The 19,610-nt window shown below is 42.6% G+C and overlaps 1 protein-coding gene across 1 annotated transcript in view; it reads left to right on the top strand.

Moving 5' to 3' along the window:
* Nucleotides 1-19,610, top strand: part of CDKAL1 (CDK5 regulatory subunit associated protein 1 like 1) — a 737,125-nt gene that overhangs the window by 669,701 nt on the left and 47,814 nt on the right. The window contains exons 13-14 of the mRNA XM_062185315.1: nucleotides 16,276-16,359; nucleotides 19,410-19,574. Coding sequence (XP_062041299.1) covers nucleotides 16,276-16,359; nucleotides 19,410-19,574 — 249 coding nt within the window. The remainder of the gene's footprint in view (nucleotides 1-16,275; nucleotides 16,360-19,409; nucleotides 19,575-19,610) is intronic.

Below are 19,610 nucleotides of genomic sequence, written 5' to 3'. Positions count from 1 at the left end.
ACAGTCCTCTGGAGTCATGTCTTAGAAAGAAAACAAAAGGGTTCCCTCTGCTTCTTGCAGGATGCTAACCTGTGCCCCTCCAAGTCCCAGCTCCCGATAGCTCCTGCTTTGTTAAGCATGGTCAACAACAATCCAGACTCCAGATAATTAGTCGTGCGTCCATACGGTGTTCCTGTCTACAAGTTGCTTCTATTCTGAAACTGCAGTTGGACAGAGCCTCAAGGCAGGTTTCTGCTTAAAATCACACCTTCAATGAAGATCCTCAGTGGTGATGTTGAAGTCATGAGTGTTTCAGCTCGGGGAGCTATCGTCTTAGGGTTAGTGGAGGATACATGAAGAGTTCAGCTGATAGGAACCCCCCTGGAGGTAGCAAAAGTGCTCTAAGCTGTACCAGGCATGCTCCCGATAATCATCTGACTTCTCTGTACTGTTACTCCCACCACTATCTCCCCAAAGCCAGGCTGCTCATCTGAAGACAACTCAAGACTTCAGCTACATCATTCCTAATTTTAATGCCTCCTTGCAGAAAGATAACTGAATCACGAAAACAGTGCTTTTTTGATGCTGTCTGTCGATTCCACACCATGCGCCAGCTCTGGAAGCTGCAAAGGGACAGTGGTGGTGATGGCCTGAATGCCGGTCTGTCGGGCCAGAGGCAGCCCCTGGCCGTGTCCACGGGAAGGGCCTCCACATGCACCTCAGCCACAGAGAGCAGAGACACCGGGCACTTTCTGGTTCTCTACCTTTACAGATGCTGCAGGATACGCCAAACCCGCGCCCACTCACCCAGGACCCCGCAAACCAGTCACTGATGTTGGAGTGGCGGGGGGGAGAGGGGGGCATGGGTGTTCATTGCAAACTGCAGGACAAGAAGTCGGGCAGCTATTGCTTAATTTGGGGCCCCTCCAGAGTTTTAGGGTAAGGAGCCCTACAGACTGAAGTTGGGGGTCAGCTCCTGTGCAGGTCCCTGGTTGGTCTGTAGTGCTCGTGGTCCTCCTTTGGGAATTGTGATGATGGCAGACTGGGCTCCAGTCAATCAGATAAGGGTTACTTGCTGCTCAGTGCCTGGGGGTCCTAGGAAATCCCCTCAAGACAGAGCAGACATCAGTGTGTTATCCACAGGGAAGATAAATGACCTCACGAGTGTTGTGAGCAGAGACCCCATGGGGCACTGGACCATTCCCTCAGTCAGGTGAGTTTTCATAAGATGTTGATTTTCAAAGATCCTTGAAGCTGAGGGAGGACACTGAGAGACCAGGGCCTGACAGTGTCTCCGCCTCCAGGGACTGGTTAGGCGCTGAGTCTGAGACAGGAGCCCGAGCTGGCTTTCCAGCCTGCTCGATTTCAGATGTAGAAATGGAGGCCCCAGAGCAGGTGATTTGCTTGGAGTCAATGGCGGAGGGGAACTTGAGCCTCTAACGGGTCTCTTCAAGCCCTTATCCCCACGGTTCATTCCTACTTACGACCAACTCTGGATCACACGACGAAATCAATGCGAATGAACTTGAGAACCTAAAGCAATTGAACTAACTTCACAATAATATACTCCACTTGCATACATTTTCATTTTTGACAAAACTGAAGTGAAAGTAGATGGGGAATACAAAATATGGATGTCTAACAATAACAGAAGAAATTCAGTGGGAGAGAAGATACAGCAATCCACTCACCCCTCTTGAATGCTAGCAGTTCACCACATAGGGATGGGCATTTTAGGATTTAAGTGGTGTCCCCAGGTTTATTTTAACTAGATGCTGCCACGTGCAGAGTATTATAGCATTAAATTGTCTCATCCCAGGTCTCCAGCCTATCATTTTAATGACTTGAATAGGCTCTGCAATGCAGAAATTTTGCATCAGTTTAGAAAACCCAGACATACTAAATAGGTTCAGTGGGTTTTCCAAGCCACTCCTGTGAGTGGGCCAGGATTCTGCCACGCAGTAGCAGGCAGGATTGCATGGTTCCTGTCTGCATCTGTGATGAGCAGCTTTCCTTACAGCTACGCACAGACATCACAGTATTCAGGCTTAAGCAGACCATGTAATATTGTATTTGGCAGAGAGGCCATTAAAAAAAAAAATCAAAGCAGTCTTCCTACCAAATGCCCTTCTGAAAGGTGTTACCGAGCAACAACAGCAAAAATACAGCTCCTGATTAAAAATGGCTGGGATTCGACCACTGTGTCCCTTTCTCTCCCTTCCCCACTCACTCCTTCCTCCAAACCAGCGTGATATGAAAATGTCCAGAGGTTATTGGGAGCATTTTGGTTTTCTTATTAATCACCCTGGAACAGGTGTTTTGTTTTGTTTTGTTTTTTTCTTCTTGTTTTAAGTGAAATCTTTGTCTTTGCTTTAAATGTATACAAAAACCAGAGGGAAGGAGGAAATGAAGGAGTATTATTATATCCTTAGAATTGTATCCAAGGACTACATTGAATCTGTTCTCTTTGTATGATTTTTCCCGGAAACCTTTCGTTTAAGGAATACAAACTTCATGGTTTTCATAAATACAACTTTAGGAACGTAGTGATTCTTCTCACCATACCTGCCTCCCACACACACTCCTACCCTTCTTCCTCCTCCCTCTCCTATTCTCATTCTTATTTTTTACTAAGATCTATTTTCAATTAACTTTATACACATACGATTAACTCTATACCGAGTCCAACAAATTGTATGAAAAAAATAATAGAGCACCTAAAAGGTAATCTATAGAAGTGAACACTTCAAGATGCAATGACTTTGAACAGCCTTTGTCTCTACTGTTGTTCTCTTCATATTAATATCACATTAACTTGTAAAAAATAAAGAAAAAATGAAAAAAAAGAAATAGAATTTTAACATTTTCTTGAACAAAAAAAGTATGAAAAAAATACCCACTGTGTGCCCATCTGAAATCTCCATTTCCTTGTGTTGGATACCATATTTCCTCACTAGACTGTCAGCAAGAGGAATTAGGGGAGAGGACCGGTCTGGACCAAACTACTTCCATTTAAATTGCAGAATGTGTGCATGTGTCCATGTTGTGTGTGTGCCCATGAGCGCATGCACACAGCTAATTACTGGTTGCAGTAAAATTTGGTAGAATTTCAATTTGGATTAAGTCCTAGGCAGTGAAGTAATATTAAATGGGAAAAAAACAGAATAGGCAAAGAGAACCAAATAGCTAAATTTTCTTTATAAATAAAGACATTTGAGAGGAAGCTAGTATATTTTTTTCCCTATCATCATTGACATTTCTCAATGTTTTATTCCTACAAACTGCATAGCAGGTCTTGTATGTGCCTGAAGAAGCTACATTTTCACAGCAGGAGAGGATGAAGCATTGAGATGCAGGTGCACCAGTAATACAAGTGGGCCCTTTCCCCTGCAGCCTGAATGGCCAATAAGGCAGAAGCTCTCGAGCTGAGCTCTCAGGGTCTCCCAGAGCTCAGCCAAGAAGTATGGGGTGGGGGAAGTGGGAGCAGGAGAGAATAATTGTTATTCAGTCTCCTGTAATGAGATGTATTGCCCGCCGCTGAAAGATTGTGGCCAAGTCTTTTGTTATGCTAATTAGACACCATTAGAGCTCGGCTGTCTTTGATTTCTGCTTAAGCCTTTCTGCTTCCTCAGCGTCAATCCTGACTGGCAAATGGTTGAAAGATGGTGGGGTGTTTTGCACGTGTTATTTATTGCTCACATCTACACCGAGGTCTTTGGTAATAGGGTGAGTAATGAAAGATTTATCTTACCAAAGGCAGATTGTGTTTTGGACACTCGGTTTTGGCTTTAAAAAAAAAAAATGAATTTGAGAATGACCAACTCCTGCCTTTTAAATCCAAATGCCATTGTTTCCCGTATGGTTGCCTTTGCAGGCACACAAAGTGGGAAATGACAGATTGGAAATTTTAGATGGCCTCTTCTTGGTTCCTTGGATGTCCCTAAAAATACCCTCAGGTGTTAGAGAGGCTGTGGCCAACCAGGACAATTGAGGTCAAAAAGAGAAATTCAGAATTTTGGCCTTTACAATGTACAGCTATGTATACATTCTTTCCTAAAATTAAAACATGACATCTACTTGATTATTGTAATTAAGATTATCTGTGATGAATTAAATTTTTTTTTAAAAAATTGGCCAGTATGTTTCTGAGATAGTTGAAATGGAGGATTTCTACTGAAATCTTACCAACATGATCACTATGTGTTAGAGCAACCCTGTCCAATAGAAATATAGATGAACTACAATTGTTGTTTTAAATTTTCTGGTAGCAGTATTAAAAATGTAAAAGGAAACAGGTAAAATTAGTTTTCATAATAGATTGTACTTAATTCAGTGTATCAAAGGCATTATCTTAACGTGTAATCAACAGGAAAGCAAATGAGATGTTTTGCATGCTGTCTTTTATGTCAGGTTTTGTGCACCCAGTGTACCTCACCCTGGTGTGCACCTTTCAGCACATCTCAGTTTAGGCCAGGTCAGGTGCCACTGCAGTTTTGGAGTAACTGAGTCATTCACCACTTGCCTAAGATGTCTGTCAGGAGATAAAAATCCAGTTTTCACTTGATGGACTGAATATCACCGGCTGTAGGAACTTGCCTCGCTCTCTCTCTCTCTCTCTCTCTCTAAGTGACCTTAGTTTTCTCATCTATAGGTTCTGGACTGGAATGATCAGTGAGTTCTCACCTTTCGTCCACTCCAGCTCGAATCATGATTTTTACAAATTCTCAGTAAATTCTCAGTAGGCATGAGCTTGTGGGTCCTCTCTCACAGTTCTGTTTGAGGAGCAGCTTGCCTTGGGCCACAGTGAAGACTGCAAGGTGTCTCACACCTGTACACGCGCACCTTCCTTCCTCCAGATGTCTGGGTCTTTTGTAAGTTTTTGTGAACCCCATGGCAGATGGTATGGGCAGCTGAGGTGCCTGGGCTCCTGCTTTTGGAGGATTTTGAACAAAGAATGTGTCAGGGGAATTGGCAAGTGGATTACAGCAGCACTCGGCTCAGACTCAGCTTTGGCTTTGTTCTCTTGAACGTTTTTCAAAAATTTGGCTGATTCATTATATGGCTGATCATCAATGGGACAAACCTTCCCCCCAAACCCTTCGAAGATGATGCTCTGAGCACTAACTGTGGTGACTGTGTGTGTGTGTGTGTGGTGGGGTGGGTGTGGGCTGGGGTTGTACGAGAAATTTTTTTTTCCCAAAAATAAAGCCAAGTATTTACATATTTTGGCCCATTTGTGGAATAAGGATAGTTTTTTTTTTTTTAAAGATTTATTTTATTTATTTGAAGGGTAGTTATAGAGGGATGTAGAGCCAGAGAAAAAGAGGTCTTCCATCCACTGGTTCACTCCCCAGTTGGCCACAATAGCCAGAGCTGAGCTGATCCAAAGCCAGGAGCCAGGAGCCTCATTCTGGTGTCCCATGCTTTCCCAGACCATAGCAGAGAGATGGATCAGAAGTGGAGCAGCTGGGACTCGAACCGGCACCCATATGGAATGCCAGTACTGCAGGCCAGGGCTTTAACCCTCTGTGCCACAGCACCAACCCCAAGGGATATTTTCTTATTGAGTATTTGTTTCTTTGAGAGTGAAGTGGAAGTTTTTCATGTATGTATATAAAATGTAGATTTTTTTTTGTTTGCTTTTACAGCAGTCTATTTTAAAGTTTTTATTGGCTCACTTGGTTAATCCTCTGCCTGCAGTGCCAGCATCCCATATGAGCACCAGGTTCTAGTCCTGGTTGCTCCTCTTCCAGTCCAGCTCTCTGCTGTGGCCCAGGAGGGCAGTGGAGGATGGCCCAAGTGCTTGGGCCCTGCACCCACATGGGAGACCAGGAGGAAGCACCTGGCTCCTGGCTCCTGGCTTCAGATTGGTGCAGCGCGCCGGCTGTAGCGGCCATTTAGGGGGTGAACCAGCGGAAGGAAGACCCTTCTCTCTATCTCTCTTTCTCACTGTCTATAACTCTGCCTGTCAAATAAATAAAAATTTTTTTAAAAATCTTTAAAAAAAGTTTTTATTTATTTGTTTGAGAGGCCAAGAGACAAAGAGAGTGACAGTCAGAGAGCTTCTGTCTGCTGGCTCCGTCCCTAGATACCCTTTGCAGCCAGGGCTGGGCAAGGCCTAGGCAGGGAGCCAGGAACTTAATCCAGGTCTCCAGTGTGGATGGCAGGTACTCAATTACTTGAGCCGTCACCTCTACCTCCTGTGTTATCGGGAACCTGGAATCATGACCCAGAGCCACAAATCAAACCTAGGCACTGGCACTCCCCAGTGGGACACAGGCATCTTAATCAGCATGGGAACCAGTAGCCTGAATGTGTGCTCCCCACCCCCACTCTGCCATAAGCAACATATATTTTTTTTAAACTGAGAGCATTCATTGCTTTCTTACTGTTTTGTAAAGATTCTCTGTGTATATGAGGGTACTTAAAAAATTTGTGAAAACCTGGAATTAAGAATAACTTTATTTTGGAACAAAAATTTTTTGTACTCTTTGAAATACTCTCAATATATGTAATAGATAGTATTTAAGTAATTAATATATATGTAATATATATCATTATTTACAATTTACAAGTCATACATTACACTATGCCCTTTTTTCTGTTGCTTTTTAACTTTTTTTATTGGTAATGCTTGATAAAGTCGTAGTCCTCCTTATCCCCAGAGGATATGTTTGGAGACTCCCAGGGCATGCCAGAAACCTTATATAAACTGTTTTTTCCTATACATACATATGTATGAGAATGTTTAATTGTAAATTAGGCAAAGTAAGATATTAACAATAACAATAATAATCATGTAGACAAATTATAACATTAGACTATAATAAAAGTTGTATGAACATAGCCTCTTTCTCTGAAAATACCTTATTATACCATTAATAGCAATGAGCAGGTGTTATATACAGTGTAGGTATGCTGGACAAAAGGATGAGCCATATCATGGGTGGTGCAAGTGAGATGTTGTGAGATTTCATCGCCCCACTCAGAAGGACATGCAATTTAAAATTTACACACTGCTTTATTTCTGGAATTTTCCAGGGCATATTTCTGGACCATGGTTGACCAAGAGTACCTGAAGTTAAAGAAAGTGGAAATTTGGTTAAGGGCAGACTACTGTAAATTATCCTTTTAAAAACCACAATTTAAAAATTTCTCATTTATGGCAACGTGGCATTATGTTAAAAAATTTCTTTGGAACATTATGTGAATAATTTATATTTTTGCAAAGTATTTTGTAGTTTCTTCTTCATCTTTTTGAGATTTAATTAACAAATAAAATTGTATATATTTAAGGCGTATAATGCACTTTCATGCCTTTAAGAGAGGCTTCTCAAAAAAGATTGACACAAGCATGCCAAATAATGGCTGATAGAGACCAACAGGAAAAGATCAGAGGGTAGAAGTGAATGTAGAGTGTGTTCAATTTTTAGGATTGAGCTTTTAGGGATTGAGCTTTTAGGAAGAATGGGTTCTACACCTGTGTCTCATGTAGGTCCCATATAGTATCAGTAATAAGATCTCATGGATAAATATTACTGGTGCTATCTGGCCATAGGACTTTAGGTACTTTTAAATGTTGAGCACTTTCCCGTACTGCCTGGGTATTGTACAGTTCACCTGTTATGTGAAAACATTAGATGTGACTTACTTGTGCCATTGGCGTCTATGGGTTTGTTGAGACAGTATATCTCACTGTGTGTTCTTACCACAATTTATAAGACAAGAAATTCCAGGAATGCCTTGTAGGTGTCACAAATGCAAGGCAAGTAGTTAAAACTCAGCTGTTGTTTGGACCGGAAGTTCAGTCTACACTGGGTATAGATCTTGGATGCTGGAAAGGGATTGAGTCATCATATGCCATTGCTGTTGGTTCTCCCTCAGCAGATGAAAACAGCTTCATTATTGAGAATGAGATTGTGCTTCCAGCCAGAAAGTCTGCCTCGAGTTGTCCTTCTCTTACTCGGGAGGCCTATGGCTTGAAGACAAACAGCCAACGATGGAAGAAAAAAGCAAAGAATTCCTGTGAGAATAAACTTCGTAGTCTGATTTGATTCAGTTGAGTTCTGGTCTTTGTACCTTGCATCATTGTTTTGGGAGGAGGAACTTTTGAAAAAACCCAGTAATTTTACAGTTTTTCTTTGGGCTTATTCTTTCTTTGAAAGAAAGAATAGGGCCAGGAAGAGACTCATGACAATTAATATGTAGATAAGCATATATTAAAGACTTAAAAGTGTGGATATTTCACCTGAAAGGAACATTTTTTTTTCCTTTTAAGTAAACCTAATCCTATTGATAAGTAGAGTTAAAGAGTATTTTGTCCACCACCCCCCTCCACATACACACACAGAGGGTAATGACTTTACACATCTGATAGAATGTATTTTTTGTCATTAAGAGTTAGGTACAAGTACAACTGCTGTGAAAGTAAACCATCCACCCTCTTCTCTGGAGAATCCTCAAGTAGCCCAAGGAGCTGCTGGCTGATGTTTTGAAAACCATGGCTTGTTTTCTCTACTACCGTCGTTTTTGACACACATCCCCCCTCCATGCCCTATTTCATTATAGAATGGTGTTGTGGAAATAAGGATGACATTAACCTTTAATGGTATTGCTATTATTACTGTTGACTGTTTTTAGCATTAAGTGTGCCTGGTTCTTTAATTCCAGCTGCTGCAGGGCCAGAAAGCAGAAGTGTTCCTAAACAGTCAGGAAAATGACTGTATACCCTGGAGACCCGGCATCGCAGCCTGTGCCTGTTGTGAATGATGAATCAAAATGGAAAGGTTATCATTTTCATTAGCTAGCAAAGAACAAGACGGTACTTTTCTCCCAGTGTAATTACAGCAGTTCACTGGCAACATTACACTGCAGTAATTAGTCTAAAGGTGTATGTTAGGGCAGCCTTTGCCCAGACACTGGAAATATTATTTCAGAGTTTAAGGTCACAGCCTTGTGTTTAACATGTTCCAGGCAGCTTAGGGAAAAAAAAATAATAATAATTTGGAGCTAAAGAAAGACATTTGATATTTCCCAGAGTCATGCGTTCAGAAACCAGTCAGATAGAAAAATTGTGTTGTATTATTATCTACAATAAAAAAAGGGAAAGGCTTAGTTGCAGAAGTAGCATGTCAGAACATTTCATGGGATAAACAGAGATAAAAATCAAGTTTATGAGAACCATGATGTAAACAATCATAGGAACTTTCATTTGTGTTTTAATCTCCATTCTTTTCCTAAGGCAAAAAGGGACAGAAGAAATAATTATTAGAAACTTGTGAGAGGAAGCAAAGTAATGCTTTTTATTGTCATAACTCTTTTCAAGAAATAAATGTTTATCTTAGATCCTCAAATATGTGTGTATTTATATATATATACATAAAATATATATATATATAAAATCCTTTGTGAAATTTTTTGAAACTCTCAACAATTACATTGAAATATTAAACTTCGAACTCAACCTTTCAGAATATAAACTGCACTGGCATTATGTTCCAAAGGCCCATCTTAGATTTTCTGTTTAAGTAAAGCAAAAGCGAGAAGAAGGAAAAAAATAGTAAAAAGAAAAGTAAACTTTACATAGAGTGTATGCTTAAAGCCATATATAAGTTTAAGAGAAATCGTTTGCTTTTTCTACCCCAAAGAGTACTTTTGCAAGTAACATTTCTTACCGACTTCATGGGATTAGCCCAAATACCCTGATGTCTTTGTTTAATTTGGGTAATGTCTGCTTCTCTTCAAACAGTTCTTTTTAGTTTGTCTTTAAATCCCTAGATAGGGCTGTGGAATAGTGTTTGTTTCAGGACAAATGGGGGACTAGAGTGTTGAACAAGCATTCATTTAACAACAATATTCTCTTGGAAAACCGCTGCTTTTTCAAATGTATGCTTATGTTTGATGTATGTTCTCTGGCCATATGGTTAAAACTGATGTTTTTCACAACTTCGAGCACTTGGGAAATTTAAAGCATAGATGTGACACAAACGACATAGCTGGTTGATTATGTAACATACTGAAAAATCTACCCCTAAACTGACTCATAAAAACATTGCTTTTTGTTTATCTCAGTATTTCTCTACTCAGGGAAAAGTCATACACTGCAGAATTAAATCGTTGCTTTGTACGTTTTCTACAGCTAGGAGTTAAACAGGAGGCCTTTACTAGTGGGAAGAGTGCAAAGACCTGCTCTTCCCTCTGCCACTGCCACGGAGCACATCACGCCGTCACACTGGGCGTTTAGTCCCCCCTGTGCAATGAGAGAGGTTGCTAAGTCCGCTCTGAGTTCTTACATTGTGTATCCATCTGGGGAAATACTGTCTTTATTTTCTGCCTTTGAGGATTAAAAAACATACAAGGGAACTTCAAAAAGTTTGTGTGAAAAAGAATTTAAAATAAGTTGGGGTGGGCATTTGGTCTAAAGGGTAAGAGGCCTGTGTCCCGTGTCAGAGTGCCTGGGGTTCAAGTCCTGGCTCCAGTCCCAATTCCAGCATCCTGCTGATGTACACCCAGGGAGGCAGCAGTGATGGCTCAAGCCTTTCTTTTTTTTTTTTAACTTTTATTTAATGAATATAAATTTCCAAAGTACAGCTTATGGATTACAATGGCTTTTAACCCCCCATAACTTCCCTCCCACCCGCAACCCTCCCCTCTCCCTCTCCTTCTCCCATTCCATTCACATCAAGATTCGTTTTCAATTATCTTTATATACAGAAGATCAATTTAGCATATATTAAGTAAATAGTTCAACAGTTTGCACCCACACAGAAACACAAAGTGAAAGCCTTTGAATCCCTATCAGCCACACAAGAGACCTGGATTGAGTTCTCAACTCCCAACTTCAGTCTATTCTAGCCTTCGCCATTGTAGCCATTTGGGGAGTGAACCAGCAAATGGGAGTGCTCTCTATCTCTGCCAGTCTCCCAAATAATAATAATAATAATAATAATAGCAGTAATAATAACAATAAAGTTAAGTTTAATGCAAAAAGTTTTGAAATCTATGCATACAGGGGTCTTCAGAAATTCATGAAAAATACATATTATGAAAAACTATGCATGGCTTTCAAAATTTTTGTACCAAGATATATTTATCTTTCAATTCTATTTTCTACAAGGTTTTTTAAGTCCCCTCTTGCATTTTTTTTTAAAGAATTATTTATTTATTTATTTGAAAGTCAGAATTGCAGAGAGAGAAGGAAAGACCAGAGAGAGATCTTCCATCTCCTAGTTCACCGCCCAAAATGGCTGCAATGGCTAAGGCTGGGCCAGGCCAAAGCCAGGAACCAGAAGCTTCCTCCACGTGGATGCAGGGGCCTAAACACTCATGTCATTTTCCACTGCCTTGCCAGGCACATTAGCAGGAAGCTGGATCAGAAGTGGAGCAGCCAGGACTTGAACCAGCATCCACTGCAGCGCCAGCCCCTCCAGTCCCCTCGTCTATGGAAGAGCTTTCCTCGTAGTCTCTCCCCACTCCTTCCCACACAGCCCGCTCCCTCACATCCAGGGTCTGCTCCAGACCACCTGTGAACCAGGGTCTTGTGGGGCCTTTGTCTGCACTTCTCCTCACTTCAGTGAACCAATTTGAGAAATGGAGGGGTGGTTTTCCAAGACTATTTTTGCTAGTCCATTTTTCATAAAATAAGTTTACAGTGAACTAAATGAAGGTCCGGGTGTCTTAGGAAACATTACATTTGATGAATACATTTTAGATTTGATGAATACATTACAAAGCACAGGGATTCCCAGTTTGTTAAAGTTGGTACCAAGACTGACAATCATTTTCAAAAGTCCATAGAACTGAGTTCAGTAAGGGAACAAGGTTTAATGGTCAGAATTGCCCATTTTGTTCAGATCATCAGAATCAAGTTATCTTCCTAAAGATCCAAGCATTGTAAAGGAAAACTGAATCTCCCATAGAAATGCTGTCACAAGGAGTTGTATTCCCAAGCCTGGCTCTTAAGTTCTAACATATACCAGAAATTTAATAGACATCTTATTTAATCACCTATAAATTATACACCTGTGAAGCAAATCAGAAGGAAAAGGTCTTCGTGGAAACTTTGACAGGCTGCTTTCAGCCAACAGCAGGTCTTGCAATAGCCTTTTGAGAGATTTTGCCTTCTGGTGGGTACTAAGGATCAAGCTCTGGGGCATGTGTCATGCTGCAGTGGGTTAGGCCACCACGTGGGACGCTGGCATCCCATAGCAGAGTGCCTGTGTCAGTCCAGCTACTCTGCAGTTCCAATACAGCTTCCTGCAAATGTGCCATGGAGTTACCAGATGATGACCCCAGTACTTGGGTTCCTGCTACCCACATGGGAGACCCTGATGAAGTTCCTGGCTCCTGGCATCAGCCTGGCGCAGTCCTGGCTAACAGACATTTGGTGAGTGAACCAGTGGATGGAAGGTCTCTGTCTCTCAATCACTTTCTCTGTCTCTTTCCTACAACATCTGTCACTCTGTTTCAAGTAAATCTTAAAAAAAAAAAAATAATAAAGATGAAATTGTTAAAACGCAGCAAGGAAATGTCTGTAATTTGCAGAGGGCACTAAGCGTGCATTTACTATAAAAATGATCTGGAGCACATAATTTCCTTCATGTGGTTCCTTTGAGGGCACGTCCGTCCTTGACCTATGGATCTCCCATGAATGACTGAGTATATGGAGTGGAAACTCTGTGTAGGTATTAGCATCCACCTGCTCACCAGCCCTGCTCCCCATCCACTTCTGCCCGCCTCCCAGTTTGTAGATGAGGAAACTGCAACCCCAAAATATAGTCACATCTCTTTCAGTTTAAAAATTATCTGTCAGGCCCTCTGTCCTCCTCCCCTACAGGCCTGTCTGAACATCGGGTGTGTTTGAATAACTTGTCCACTCTTCTCCCTCGGCTCCCGCTACATCCATGTGCTCCTTCCCTTCTGTGTCCTTGACACGTTGCCTACACTGACCTCTGGAACATTCTGCATGTGCCATTCCAGCAGCATCTTAATCATCTCTGCACAACAGCGCCATCGTGTTGTGAGTCAAAAGTCTTTTGCCAACCATGGTTTTCAACCTCTTACATATTTCCAGGATTTTGGCTGTCTTTCAGAGTGATGTTAGCTGGCAAATTACCTGTGGGTGGTCTCTACTGTTGGGTGAGGTTTCTCTCTCTCTCTCTCTCTCTCTCTATCTCTATCTCTATCTCTATCTCTCTCTCTTTTAAACAAAAATTTTATTTGGAAGTCAGAGTTACAGAGAGAGAGAGAGAGATCTTCCATCTGCTGGTTCACTCCCCAGATGAGATGCTGGCATCATGATTGGCAGCTTAACACTCTGCACCAGAACACTAGTCCTGTGTAAGGGTCTTTAATCCCAATGGCTTATTATGTTGGGTAGAGATAACAACAGTTGGAAAGTATAGAGAGACTTGAGGCTTATGCATATTTGTTTAGCCTATGTATTTCCTTTACCGTCACCCAGCCGAAGTTGCTTCTTCAAGAGTTCCATCTGAACTCCTTCCTTACCTTACTGCTTTTAAAAAGTATCTGAGAGGTCAGTGCTGGACTGTAGCAGGTAAAGCTGCCACCTGCAGTACTGACATCCCATATGGTCACCGGTTCAAGTCTTGGCTGCTGCACTTCTGATCCAGCTCTCTGCTATGGCCTGGGAAAGCAGAAGATGGCCCAAGTCCTTGGGCCCCTGTACCTGCTTCTGGGAGACCCAGAAGAAGCTCCTGGCTTCAGATTGGCACAGCTCTGGCCATTGCAGCCAATTGGGGAGTAAACCAGCAGATGGAAGGCCTCACTCTCCTTCTCTCTCTCTCTCTCTCTCCCCCCCTTTCCCACTCCTTCTATCTCTGTGTAACTCTGACTTTCAAATAAATAAATAAATCTTAAGGTATCTGAAATAGTTGATTCTCTTAAAGGTTATATTTGAAATTTACTTCAACACAACTTCAAAAAAATACGGGAGCTTCTATAATTTGTTTTATCTCTTTAGGGGGTGGAGTTGATTTGCAGCAGCTTTGATCAAAGCCAGCGCCTTCTCATGCTCGTTCCGACTGTGTGATTCCTCTGCAGAATTTGTAGGGCCTCATCAGTGAGTCCAGGCCCCTGGCCTGAGGCCACAAACCCATTGACTAAAGAGGTGCTTGCCCTTGTAAACCACTGTAGTTGGCAATTCTCCCAAATCCCTTTGACAAATAATATTTAAATACTCACCCACAAACGGTTCTCTGATGGTTGATGGAGAGCCCAACCCCACACTGTATAAACAGAACAAGTCTTTCTAACAACTCGATGTGTATATGTTACTGTCATCGGGGTCGTCTCCAGATGAAATAGGATAGCCCCCAAATGATGGCTACACCTGTCCACATTAATCCTAGTGAGAGGCAAGTGACAGCATCCATTTTCAACGACTCTGCAGTTTCATAGAATTGTTGTTAGGCTGATTTCCTGAAAACTTAACGTTAGATGAAGTGTAATTGCAGATTTCCTGAAGAACCATTGACAGATACTTATCCTGAGTCATGAGCAACTCATACTGTGAAATGTGTGCAAACATTCTAAAGTTTTCTTCCAGAATATATTTCAGTGAAACCCAATATTTACCAGTCTTTTTTGAGATACAGCCCTTGAAGCTCAAAGTGGACATTAGAGAAACTTTTATTTTTTGGCTACCTGATTTTTTCTTTAGGGTTTATTTATTTATTTATTTGAAAGGCAGAGTAACAGTCAGGAAGAGAGAGAGAGAGAGATCGATCTTACATCTGTTGGTTCACTCCCCAAATGGTTACAGTAGCCAGGGTTGGGCCAGGCTGAAGCCAGGAGCCAGGAACTTCCTCCAAGTCTGCCACACAGGTGGCAGGGACTCAAGTACTTAGGCCATGTTTTTCTGCCTTCCCAGGCACAGTAGTAGGGAACTGGATGGGACGCAGAGAATCTGGGACTAGAACTGGGGTTGAATATGGGATGCTGCCATTGTAAGAGGTGGCTTAACCTGTTGTTACCACAACGTTGGTCTCTGCTACTTGGTTTTTGTATAACAAATTAATGTTCCAGGAACTTTCATTGTTTTTCAGGGAGTGGTATGAGTCTTGCTTAGTGTCAACTCATAGCAGAGACAGTACAACCTTTGACTACAAGTGCTGCGTTTTGAATGAGTTAGCAAAATAGATAGTAAATCATGGTGTATTTAGGTGTTGGCAGTGTCTGATGGAGAGGCGAATTCGATTTTTTTTGTTGTTTTTAATTGTTAGGTGGTCTATTTAGTGCAGCTGTGTTTACGTTTCCTAAATGGAAACTCTCTGAACTTGGTGACAAGACCCGCAGATGAGGATAGGAATTTCTTTTAGAAAATCGTCTTGCCAATGTGCTTCAGTCCGAGGATTGTATTTATCAAGTAGCAGTGGCAAAAATAATTCTGGGCGCAGTCATTCAATACAGCTGGTTTGCTATATCAGACATTTTGACAACATTGTAAAAAAAAAAAGTCATTGATACTTTAAATGCTGCATTTCACAGTGGAATCAACTGGGAAATGGCAGGTATGTGTGTGTGTGTGTGTGTGTTAGAATAACCCCATTTCTTTAACCATTGTTTTGACTTATTTCACTTCTTGGTTATTAAAAAATGTGTACTTAGACTGTAAGTATAGATCTAATAACCCTATATTTTTTCTCTTTCTTTTCAAAAATGGACATAAGGTCACGGCTATAGCAAAGAGACAGTTGCATGTGACAGAAAAAGTATATAATAATAGCTGTGTGCATTAGTCTCTTCTGAATGAAATGCAACATTTGAAACATTGAGATACAAGGGTCTAATGACTAGCTTTTGGAGGCATTTTCTTTAGAGTTATATCCCTCATAGCTCAAATTAATGTTTATTACTATTCTTTCATATTGCCAAAATATTTTCATGAATTTGGATTAGAAGCAGCTTGTTCTGGCTTGTTTTGCAACTTTGTTTCAAGAAACAGTGATATTTAGAAGATTTTGGTATGTCTTAGAAGCTTTAATTATCCCACTTATGTTTAAAGGAAAAAAATAAGATCAAATTCTGTTTCATCGTCATGTAAGAAAATAAGAGTTCCTACTATGCTCACTTTATATTACTGTACAGTTGCTGTGTGTCAAGACATTTGAATGAATGATTTGAACAGTGTTTAGCTGTTAAATGACTTGCAATATCAAGTCCACTTTAAATCCGGGAGGACACTCCTCGGTGCAGATCTGTCTGGGTTGGAATATTTAATATTTGTACATTCTCGGGTGTTTGTCCTTATCTGTCCTTTTCTGCCCCTCTCCACAGATCGGCGAGAGACAACAAGTGTTAGTAACAGAAGAATCGTTTGACTCCAAGTTTTATGTTGCACACAATCGATTCTATGAGCAGGTAAGAAGCACGTTAGTGTTCTCGGGTTTCCCCCAAAATGAGGAGGGATTCTGAACGTTTAAGCAAAGGAGATTTAAAAGAGGGGAGAGAGTTGAATCTTGTCACCACAAAGCTATGTTATAGCACGAAGCCAGTAGGCTATCCCAGGGCTTAGCTTTGTGACTTCTTCCATAATACCCTCTATACAAAGGAGTGAGTATAGTTAGGGCGTGTTTTGGTCGGCATTAATCTTTGACAGGACCAGCCTTAGGCCTTTGGGAGTTTAAACCCAAGCATGCAGCACTGCCAGAATTCCCACAGCCTGGCCACGCTGGGGGAAGTCCCGCCAAGGCGGCAGGAAGGATGTCTACCTGGGCGACACCAGTATCAAGGGCAGGGATTTCCGCTGCTGTCACATCACAGGTTCTTTGTCTGGTTGGGCGGCTGGTTTTCCAGTTGTGTTTAGTTTTAACATTAAAAAAAAAAAAAAAAAACAATTACATTGATAACTGTGCTGGGAGCAAACGTGCAGGACTCAGCTCAAGTTGTGTGAACAACTGTGGACACCAGTGTGAGGCTCAACCCGACGACTTCCTGTGGAGCCCGTGCCCAGGCCTCCCCACTTCCCGGCCTCCCTTCCCCGCCCCGCCCGGAGCCTGACTTCTCAGCAGCACCTGAGATTCCACTTCGCCCATGGGAAAGCAACTCAGAAACAACTGCAAACAGGGCGCCTCCCTCCGTGACTGGCGGGGACCGGGGAGGAACTGCTCCTCCCCCGGGGGGCCTCTCCCAGGGCTGTAGGATTTATCATGGCTCATTGTGCACTGTGTGAGCTTCGCTTCAAGTCAGAAGGGGTTCCCTACTTTTGTGTTCCTTTCTGTACTAGGTGAGAATTGCTTTTTTTTTCCTTAAGGGTCATGGAGCTAGAGCATGAAAATACTTTTTAAAAGATTTATTTATTTATGAGAAGCAAAGACATACACAGAGAGAGAGAGAGAGAGAGAGAGACAGAAAGGAAGAGATCTTCTATCCATTGGCTCACTCCCAAATGGCCACAGCAGCCAGCTGGGCCAGGCTGAAGCCAGGAGCTTCATCTGTGTCTCCCACATGGGTTCAGGGGCCCAGACACTTAGGCCATCTTCTGCTGCTTTCCCAGGCATATTAGCAGGGAGCAGGATCAGAAGTGGAACAGCTGGGACTCCTATGGAATGCTGGCGTCCCGGGCAATGGCTTAACCCCGCTGTGCCGCAGCGCCAGCTTTGGAAAGCCCTGCCCTCGGGAAATGCGAATGGAGCTTTTCAGAGCCTAGGCGACACGTGCTCTGCTCAGCACCCAGGAGAGACTGCTGCTGAGCAAGGGTTTCCAGTGCCCCGTGTGTGCACTGAGCCTCTGCCCGCTCCCCATGCCATCAACATACTCCAGAGAGCCATTGTCCTGTGCAGACCCACCTGCTGGGCGCCCCTGGGGGAGCAGCTCCACTGTGGTTTGGTTGCCTCTTTCCTCTCCTTTCCCCTGCCATCTGGGTTGGTGCCTCAGCAGGGAGCTTTTTTCCCTTCATTTTAAAGGCAGTGGCATGCCTCATTAGCCATTTCCTCCCATTTAAAGCAGTCGGGCTTTTTCCAATTATTAAAACCGGAGGAGGAAAACATACGGGTCCTGCATGCAGATCCAGGAGGGATAGTTTGCCCCAGAACAGCACCAGATCTCCTGGGGACACTTTGCTCGGGAGGTTTCCTTAGTTTCTAAAACCTGATATAAAAGGGCTTCCGTAGCCTGGGCCCGGAGGTCTCCAGTGCATTTGCTTGCTGTGAGTCATTCACCACCCAGGTGACCTGTTTTCTGCACTCTGATGAAACAGTGTACTTGGTGGTCATAAAAATCAAACTCACAAAAGACCAAGAACTGATTTTGCTTCTCCAAGAGACTGGCTATGGCTCTCATCCTTTTTTTTTTTTTTTTGGTTTCTGTTGGTTTCTACAATGAAGCATATCAAAGCTATCATAGGAATTGTATTTCTCAATAAGATGAGTTCCAGAGGTGAAGATTGTATCTAAATAGCAAAGTATCGCTGGATTAGAACCAGTCTGTTTGTTTTGGATCCTCACTTGAAAAGGTTGGCAAGTAGCTGCAGTACTAAAATAGAAGTGTGAGGGAGACAGAATGCACACAACCACCTATAAGCTGCGAGGGAGGGAAAACATTTGCTCCAGGTCAACAAGTGCTTTTATCTAGTGGAACGAGACCGTCTGACAGTTTCCTGTGAACTGGCCAAAGTCCCCATAGAGGAGCGGCTTCTATGTGGAGGTGGGCTCCCAGGGCCGACAAGCACACACCGACAGAACAGAAGAAATGAAGGGCAGCCATCAGAGGAGTCGTGTAGCGCCAACACCAATATCTGGGCTTATTGAAAAGGCTGCTTTTAAATGGTCTTCCTCCTCCCCGGAAACCCACACATGTGTATGACCGACCATACACCACACACACACGCACACACGCACACACACACGCACATGCACACAGGCCTTTATTTGAAGTAGGTATTCAAATCATTACTCTGACAGCTAACTTGGAAGGTATTAAAAGTATAAGGCTTTCATTAATTCTGTCTCACTTTTCTGCATTGCATGGGCCAGCTAAGAGCAGAATATCAAAGGCCTGTCCCAGGGGTGCTGGCTGCCTCCTGGGGGTGTTTCCCAGATCTGCCCTGCACATGGCTCCAGACAGGAGGCCTGGGAGTGAGAGCACTGCCTGGAGCTGGGACTCCTCCCAGCAGTGCCTCCTGGAGCAACTGGAAGGGCAAAGCCCACTGTAGAATAGAAAAAGGGCATCAGAGGACAGCTGAGGAAGTCTGATTGAGGCACGAATCATGGTTAATAGGAATCTATCAGTTTGGGTTCATTAATTGTGACAAACGTATCATAGCGACCTAAGATGTGAATAGTCGAGGGGACTGGATGTGAGTGAGCAGGGAACTCTGTGTACTATCTTTGTGATGCTTCTGCAAATCTAAAACTGTCCTGAAAATCAAATTTTATTTTTAAAAGACTAAGCCTTCTGAATTTTTTTTAAAGGTTTTAGTGCCAAAGAACCCCGCATTCATGGGGAAAATGGTTGAAGTGGACATTTATGAATCAGGGAAACATTTTATGAAAGGACAACCAGTGTCAGACGCCAAAGTGTACACGCCGTCCATCAGCAAACCGTTAGCAAAGGGGGAAGTCTCGGGCTTGACAGAGGTGAGTAAAAGATGCTCTCCTGCCCCTGGCCCCGGG

The sequence above is a fragment of the Lepus europaeus genome, chromosome 3 (genome assembly GCF_033115175.1).
Source record: "Lepus europaeus isolate LE1 chromosome 3, mLepTim1.pri, whole genome shotgun sequence".
Classification (NCBI taxonomy): Eukaryota; Metazoa; Chordata; class Mammalia; order Lagomorpha; family Leporidae; genus Lepus; species Lepus europaeus.
This window is presented reverse-complemented; position numbering and strand designations above follow the sequence as displayed.